At 38.2% G+C, this 9,277-nt stretch overlaps 1 protein-coding gene across 1 annotated transcript; it reads left to right on the plus strand.

Annotated features, from left to right (window-relative positions):
* Positions 1 to 8,350: 8,350 nt before the first annotated feature.
* Positions 8,351 to 9,277, plus strand: LOC124234501 (olfactory receptor 12D2-like). The gene has a single exon (XM_046651850.1). The coding sequence runs from the start codon at positions 8,351 to 8,353 to the stop codon at positions 9,275 to 9,277; it is 927 nt and encodes a 308-aa protein (XP_046507806.1).

Here is a 9,277-nt window from a genome sequence, read left to right on the forward strand (position 1 = left end):
ACACCTAGCTTCACCATTTTCATTTTCACAGCTATGCCACTCACTGACCGGCAGTGTCATAAAAGTTCACAGTTGGACACAGAAGGAATAGTATGCATGGAGGGAATGTAGAAACCCTCAGTTGCAAATCTATCCCTGCCACGTTGAGTCTGGCAGCATGCTGAGAACATAGATGTAGAAAAGGATACAGGATCTTATGAGACATGGATATTGAATCTAGAGTCCTAGTGGAAAGTTAAAGTTATTCACAAGAGAATTAAAGACAAGGCTGCAAGCCAGCAGGTGGACCTTGGAATCAGAAGGTTTCAGCTCTCACATTACCACACACACAAGGGTGACCTTCCACAAGCCCCCTCCTCTCTGGGCTGCAGTCCACTCATTTTAGACAAGGTTATTGGACCAGAATTTCCAGTTCCAGTTGCCACTCTGACAAACTGTGACTCCCTCTGAACACTAAGAATTCAGTGCTAATTCGCTAACCTGACACTACGACATAGGGCTAAGGCGCCATAAATGAATAAAGAAGTATGGTTGCCGTTGTAAAAAACCAAAGGCACTGAGGAAAGAGGGAGGCTAGATTCAATGCAAAATAAGGAAAGCAGCCAAAACAGACCCAAGCCGTTACGTTCTCTAAATGTTAAATGTGCACTGGGAATTAATGACATTTACAGTTTACTAAGGAGTATAAACACATGGGATGTACATGTGGAATGGTTTTATGGTTACTGTCATAAACTATGCTCTCTTTACCCTCTCCCTTTCCACTGGATAGTCAACTTTCCTAATTAACCTCAGAATCCCTAATTTGTGAGTCATTTTTAGTTTCTTAAAGTGTTCTCTGGTTATTGACTGTTTACCTTTCCTTTGGTTCTGTTAACGTATAATTTGCACACAAAGCCCTGTTTATTTTTAAGGGTAGAAGGGAGAGAGCCTGGTTAACCCTCACGGCCCCTCTTCTTCCCTGCCTCAACTCCTGGTATTGAGAAGGTGAGGAAGCAGACACACACCACAGTGGTAAGATTGCAATCTCTTCTTAGTTAGTGGTAACTTCTGTTCTAGATTTTGTGTGATTAATTTAACAGAAATGACCAGCTTCCCTAAGCCTTGGCCATACACTCAGCTTCATCTTGCAGTTGACTCCTAGCTGGTGGTTCATACTAAATTCCTGATACCCAAAACTCTTTGCCCGATGACCTAGTACAGCCCCTAATATCATCTTTCCTCCACAACCCTAAGCCTGGAGGCTGTAGCCACAGTTGGGTCCATCTCCATTCTCCTGGGAGTGCAGTAATTCAAGGAAGAAGGGTCTGTCTCTTCTGCACCTGGATGCCCCACCACTTCTTCTCTCCCGAGGCTCGTTCCTTTACTCTGTTAGTATGCTGCTTGTCTACAAGCCAAGTGGCTGAGTAAGCATCCAGCTAGGAAACCAAAAGTCAATCCACCTTTCTACTATAAGACTTGAGCTCTTTGTCCTATGCACCCCAATGTTTATTGCAGCACTGTTTACAATAGCCAAGACGTGGAAGCAACCTAAGTGTCCAGCAACAGACGAATGGATAAAGAAGATGTGGTACATATATACAATGGAATACTACTCAGCTGCAAAACAGAACAAAATCATTCCATTTGCAATAACATGGATGGACCTTGAGAGAATTATGTTAAGTGAAATAAGCCAGCAAGAGAAGGATAATCTGTGTATGACTCCACTCATATGAGGAATTTAAAATTATGGACTAAGAACAGTTTAGTGGATACCAGGGGAAAGGTGGGGTGGGGGGTGGGCACAAAGGGTGAAGTGGTGCACCTACAACATGACTGACAAACATTAATGTACAATTGAAATTTCACAAGATTGTAACCTATCAATAACTCAATAAAAAAATAAATAAAAAGACGAGCTCTTTGAAGTCAGGAGCTCTATGTTATTAGCGGTTTTATTCTCAAAGTCTAGGATACTTACTGCAAGAAAGAGCAATAAAAATTGGGAACAGAAGAGAACGGAGAGGTAGTCCTGTTTCTTCTAATCTAACACATCTCAGCTATCCTTCTTGAGGAAGAAAATATTCTTTCAGAAAGTTTAAATTTAGAATGAGCTCTGGGTAAATAGGAAAAATCACGCCAGTGAACTTAAAATTATGCTTTTATAGACAGACGCTGTCAAACAGATTTTGCAGGATCTGCAAAGGAATAGTAAGTGAAGGAATGGGAACTTGATACAATATGTTACCAGGAGTCATTGTGCCTTAAGCAGGAGAGTGATGGAATGAAAGTTGTGCCCAGGAAAATCCATCTGGAGGAGAACTCAGGACACTTTGGAGGAGTTAGAAACTGGAAAACAATTTGGAAGTAGCTTCAATGCTGTATCTATTAATTATTCCATGTGACATTCAGTTTTTATCACTCTGTCTTCCAGGAAGCATCTTAGGCTTTGAGAATACAACCATGAGTAACACAGAGGTCCCCACTTCAAGGAGCTCAGGTCACCTGGTAGAAAGATAGACGTAGACAAACATAACATGAAGCCTTTTGGCGTCATTAACACGGACTACTCAAAGTGCTTTAAGGAGGCCACCAAGGATGAAGGATTTGACTATTGAGAAAAAGAGAAAGATTTCACAGAAGTCAAATTCAACATGAGTCTTGATGGATAAGAAGAAGTTGTTAGGTAGCAATGAATAGAGTATTTGCAAAGGCATGAAGTCATGAAATGAAAACTGTGAGGAATTCCATATAGCCACATTACCAGAGCGTGATAGGGGATGATGCATAAGACCGAAAGGGCGGGTGGGGTCCAAATTATGAAGGATCTTACATACTCTACTAAGGAGTTTGGATCTGGTCATCTAGACAGCCTGGTTTATAGAAACAGCAGAGGTCTCAAAATCCCAAATACCTGGATTTGAGTCATGGTTCCACCTCACTAAATACTCTGAGTCTCAATTCTTCATGGGTGCCTGGAAGATAATAACATCTACTTTGCAAAGTTTTTGTAAAGAATAGATAATACACGTGAAATCTAATTTAAATATATTTATAACATAACTACTGTGAAGTTCCAGAAATCCCAATGAATTTTAAATATTATTTTTCAGAAATATGGAATCAATAGAGAATTTTAGGTGTAGAAATATCACCAAAAATTGGAAGAATTATAATTGAGTATAGTTGTGACTGTTCAGGGAGCTATTGCATTAGTCAAGGTGAATGATGATCAGGATTTATTTTAAATAATGGCAACAGGAACAGAAAAGAAGGACCCAATGAGCAAATTTTCTAGGGCAAAATCAGAAGAATTTTTCAAATGATTGATGTGGCCCAGGGAAAGAGAGAGGGGGAGAGGAGGTCATAGAACATGAATACATCTTTCTAGCATCGCGAACTTGATGAGTGACGGCATCATGAACAAAGAAGACGAACCTGAGGACCTGGACCTGGATGGTGACGGGAAAATAGAAAGTAAAGGGGGAATAATTAAAATATTTCTTTTTATGGTTTGAAATGTGCATTCCTCTGTTGTTTTGTGTGTGTAAATACAGGCTTGAAAATAAAATCACCCGTAAGTAAACACTCCAATATAACAATATTTATCACTGAATGGGAAAAATTCAAGTGATTCTTATTTTCTTCTTAATGCTTCAGTTTTTCTAGGTTTTCTCAAGTAACAATTTATTTCTGACATGAAAATGAAATAAATATTTTAATATAAAAATAAAACAATCTCTTCTTTTTTCTTTTACTTTCACTTTTATTCACCCCAAGCTAATACTCGCTGCCAATCTTCCTCTTTTCGTATGTCAGCTGCCACCACAGCATGGCCACTGACAGACAAGTCATGTAGGTCCACACCCAGGAACTGAACCCAGGCCACCAAAGTGGAGCATGCCAAACTTAACCACTAGGGCACCAGGGTTGGCCCTAAAACTATCTCTTATGATGTTAAAAGTGCTTCTACTATAAAATATTTGGTGACAGAAAAACGTATATTTAAAAAGTTACTGGTAATTTGATATCTTGGGAATATATGCCAGACCATGTTGAATACTAGATTTGGCATCATACATTTTATTTATGTTATATTATGTCAAAACAATTTCTCATGTATTTTAGTGTGTAACGTATTAACTTAATTCCTAATGATGAATATATTCAATATTTCCATTTTTAGAGACACTTCAAAGAAAAAAACTGCAAGAATTGGAAATTTATGTAAAACTCAAGTCTTGATCCTCATCTTCATCAGTATTAACTTTAACTATGCAAGCCTGACTATTGCCTGAGCCTTACTTTTCTGATCAGTTTGGGTTGAAACACATATCAATGACAGTTGTTTTCCTTTCAAACATCCAACCCATCCCAAAATTCCCTCCTGAATATCCAAACCTGAATTCACTTTTCACTCTCAATGAATTCCCCTCCTTACCCTACATTAAGCAAAATCTCTCCTATTCTGACAATGACACTGAGAATCAAGAAGTACCCATGAAGTGTCTGTAACAAGTCCTATGCTAGAACCTGTACAAACGGAAACACACTCACTCTATCCCCACCATCTGATATCTCCTGGCATTCAGTTACATCTTCTCAGGAGATATTTTTATTTTTAAATTTCAGAACCAAAGCTACAACCGAGAAACACTTTGCAATCTTCCTCTGTATGTCAGTAGACTTATATGTACCACACACCCATTTCACTACAATATCATCATTCAAGGATCTTGGCTTTGCGCAAGGATCTCAATTTTAACCAACTACCAGGTGCTGGCCTTAGGTCTCTCTTCTATAAACAACGTTGCCTATAACACTGAAATTGCTTGTGAAATGGATTGTCAAAACTCCTCAAGGAATTTTTACAAAAGGAGGGTAAAGATTGGATCCATTCTTGAAGATATTAAGACCCAAAATAAAATAATATTAATTAAAATGCAGCTTGTTCAATTGAAAAAATGGAAGAATAGACCATTCATTTGTGGGAACTTGGAATTTTATAGAGATGGTATCATACATACAATGAATAGTTAATTTGTCTGTCTACACAGAGACCAGGTAAAGCCAATTCTGAATGATTATCTCACAGCATGCAAACATGAACTCTATAAGAATAGTTCTAGATAGCAAATATAAAACTCTAACTCTAATAAACAGGACCAGTTATATAATTTGTGGGGCTCAGAGAAAAATGAAAAAGCAGGATCTCTTGTTGAATATTATTAAGAATTCCAGGATGGTGAAAGCAAAGCAGTAAATAAAGCATGGGGCCCTGGGCATGGAGCCCAGTGGGACCGCCTATGCCACAAGCCCATGAAGCTTGCCTTGTAATAAAAGAATACCTTAAATAATTTTATTTTGACTTGAAGATAGAAATAACTTATAGACAAGACTTTGGAGAAACAAAACATAGAGAGGAAAATCAGGTCATGATTTCATCAAAATGGCAGAGTGCTAGACAACTGAGGAAACTGTAGATAAAACTGAGACAGGTGATATTTTGAAAGAATGGAAAGTACATTGCAGTTTTCTCTAGAACTAAAGAGCCTCAATTTGAATTTTAGTTCACAATTTATTGCAAACAGGGAAATTTAATGGTGACTATAGTTCATAATATGATATTGAATACTTGAAAGTTGCTGAGAGTATCTTAAGCATTCTCACCACACATACACAAAAAACAGTCTACCACATGAGATGACAGATGTGTTAATAGTCTAGATGGCGGTAATCATTCCACAGTGTAAACGTAAATCAAAACTCACATTCAACACTTAAATATATATATAGATATTTTTCACTTATTCCTCAATAAACTTTGGGGAAGAAAACAGCCAAATTTACTTAAGTCCTTTGAGCCTCTGTTTTCTTGTGGCAAAGTAGGAATGATCTTAGTACTTCCTTCACTGGGTCTTTGAAAGAATTAAATGAGCTAATACATGTAAAAAGAAGCTCAAATAATAACTTATACAATGAGCACACCATAAATGTTATTTATTTCTATTGTATTCATATTATATAACAGAATTATTAACATAATGAATATATAATCCTTCAAAACAATAAGAATGGACCTCAATAGAAAGATGGATAAAGTATATGGCATTTATAACAGTTATTAGAAAGCTTGAACAAATGTCAGATCACATATTGATATTCCTTGGATGAAGCAGACAGAATAGTTTTTCCCTAAAGGATACAGCAAGAAGGGTGGATACACCTTGGAGAGTTCAGCCTCATTCTCCCAGTGAGCTTTGGGATCCTCAAATTAAAGAAAATAATTTAGTGTTATTACCAAGAATGAACTGTCAGATGCAGAAGGCACAAAAGCAATGCTACTTCTCTCTAGTCGCCTTTCGTTGTTTTCCGTAGAACCACAGTAATAAATGAGCAGAATATTAAAGATAATCATCTTTCTGTACAGATTGTTGGGTTGTGATTGGCCCCCGTTCCTTAATTGTCATGGTCAAATTTCCTCGCATTTTATACAGAGTTATCCAGGGAAGTCCCCACAAGGAAAATGTGTATCCATGCCATGCCTCTGTCCCAGGAAATAAAAGATAATTTAACTAAGAAAACATCTTAGGCCATTGAGACTTGTGCTGTCCTCGGTTCTGAAACAAAGGGAGAAACAGTATGGAAAGAAAATGGGAACTATGAAAAGAATGAAACCTAGATAGGAATTCCCCAAGGGGGATTCCCTCATGTTGCAGGTATGGAAATGCATCCTGTTTATTCTTACAACAATCCTTCTCAGACCCAGGGGACACACTCTCTCAGGATTTGTATGTCTAGAGATTTGTGGCTCATAAAATGCAGGCAGAATTTCAGAATGAGAGGAAGAGGTTTGTGAAGATGAAGAGTTTATGCTGCACTCTCAATATGAACTATCATTTCAAATATTTTTCTACCATTTATAATCACTGGGAACGTAAACCTGAAAAGCTTTATTAGCTGTGAATATGAACACTCAATCAGGTAAGAGAATGACATAGGAGACAGGCTAAACAGTTGCCCGTATTTTCTGTCTGCTTGCTAGTACTAAAGTTTAACACCCAGCATGCAGAGCTGGTTTCCATGTCTCCTGATGGACTCCTAGCTGTTTTTGTAAATTATGATTGCTCTTTACTTCCTACAATTTCATCGCCATATCTCATTCTCAATTCACCATACTTGGTTCTCTAGATAGTTTCCAAAGTAAATATGTAATCTCTAAATATTGAAATTGCATAAAACAAATCATTTAGCACAGATAAATCTGATTGCTAATTTTCTTTAAATGTTAGGAAAAGTTTTTTGCCCAAACGAATATTTTCGTTTATTTTTTTGTTGAGGTCCTATGGGCTTATAAGATTATGTAAACTTCAGGTGTAGTTTATTATATTTCGGTTTCTGTATAGAATGCAGTGTATTCACCACCAATAGCCAAGTTTTTTCCCTCACCATACATATGCGCCCCTTCAACCTTTTTGCCCTCCACTTCTCCTCTGGTAACCTCCAATCTGTTCTCCTACCTATGTGTTTGTAAATCCCAAGATAACTTACAAGACAATTTTATTTTGTGAATCAGACGATAAAAAATGATATTTGGCATATCGTTTGTATCTTAAACAGGAGTGGAAATTTTAACAATATAAAAAGCATACATGACTATCAAAGGAAGACACTCTGAATTTCTTCAAGCCAGCCTTTCATAGAGATGTAGTAAAGCTTAGATAATTCTTCAAAATGTCCTCCAAGTATAAAGCCTAGAATCCCATTGCCTCTCTAGAATTGTTCCCTAGTTAAATGACTCTTTTACTCTAGTCATGCAAAATCTTTTTCTTCTCCTCTCAGGGATTTTTCAGGCTTCGACTGATTCCCCTCCTATGGGAAGCACTCCAATGTCTTCATTCATGTCAGGTTTCCTTATAGTTCTTATTACTCTCTCCCTGTTTTTCTTAAGTAAAAGCCCTTCAGCTGGTTTCTTACTAGATCAAGAGATAACAGTGTGCTCCAGTAGTTAAAAACTTGCCTCTGTTGGAGCTGACTTAGGAAGATGATAGAAAAGTTGTATCAGAAGGTAGATGTTCACAAGTCAGAGAGATGGTATCCTGACAACATGCTCTGAATTCCTGGGAGAAAGAAAATATTAATGATTAATTTAATGTAAAAATAGTTGAGTCACATTGCATAACCAACGTGTAACCTTAATATTTAATAGTCTAGTAGTCCAAACGCTTACAACCTCTGAGGTTGGGATTATGTACAACAATGTTCTCCCTCAAAATATTTTTCCCTAGGTGGGAAAATCCTACGTTGAGAAGACTCTGATTCCTATCAGAGAGAGCATTTCATATATCATTGTGTCTTTTTTTAAGTGATGCTGAACCAGACCTCAGTCACTGAATTTCTGCTCCTGGGAATAACAGACATCCAAGTACTGCAGCCTTTTTTCTTCGTGGTTTTCCTGGCAGTTTATTTTGTCAATGTGGCTGGGAATGGAGCCATCCTGATGGTTGTCATCTCTGATCCAAGACTCCATTCCCCTATGTATTTCTTCTTGGGAAATCTATCATGTCTAGATATCTGCTACTCCACAGTGACACTGCCAAAGATGTTGCAGAACTTCCTCTCTACACACAAAGCAATTTCTTTCTCGGAATGCATCAGCCAGCTTCACTTCTTCCACTTTCTGGGCAGCACCGAGGCCATGTTGTTGGGTGTAATGGCCTTTGACCGCTTTGTGGCTATCTGTAAACCACTTCGTTACCCTCTTATCATGAATCATCAGCTCTGTACCCAGATGGCTATCACTATCTGGACCATTGGTTTTTTCCATGCCCTGTTGCACTCCATAATGACCTCTCGCTTGAACTTTTGTGGTTCCAACCATATTCACCACTTCTTCTGTGATGTTAAGCCATTATTGGAATTGGCCTGTGGGAACATTGAGCTCAACCAGTGGTTGCTCAATACTGTCACAGCGACACTTGGCATGGGCCCATTCTTTCTAACACTTCTCTCCTATTTCTACATTATCATCTATCTTTTCTTCAAGACCCATTCTTGCAGCCTGCTTCACAAAGCACTGTCCACTTGTGCCTCCCACTTCATGGTAGTTATTCTTTTCTATGCTCCTGTTGTCTTTACCTATATTCGTCCTGCTTCAAGGAGCTCCATGGACCAGGACCGGGTCATTGCCATCATGTACAGTGTCGTCACTCCGGTACTAAACCCACTGATCTATACCTTGAGGAACAAGGAAGTAAAGGGGGCCTTGAGGAGAGGGATCAGAATGAGGCTCTAA

The sequence above is a fragment of the Equus quagga genome, unplaced genomic scaffold (genome assembly GCF_021613505.1).
Source record: "Equus quagga isolate Etosha38 unplaced genomic scaffold, UCLA_HA_Equagga_1.0 82402_RagTag, whole genome shotgun sequence".
Taxonomy (NCBI): domain Eukaryota; kingdom Metazoa; phylum Chordata; class Mammalia; order Perissodactyla; family Equidae; genus Equus; species Equus quagga.

Excerpts from the sequence above, each read along its gene's own strand:
- LOC124234501 (XM_046651850.1), top strand. The coding sequence starts at position 8,351 with ATGCTGAACCAGACCTCAGTCACTGAATTTCTGCTCCTGGGAATAACA.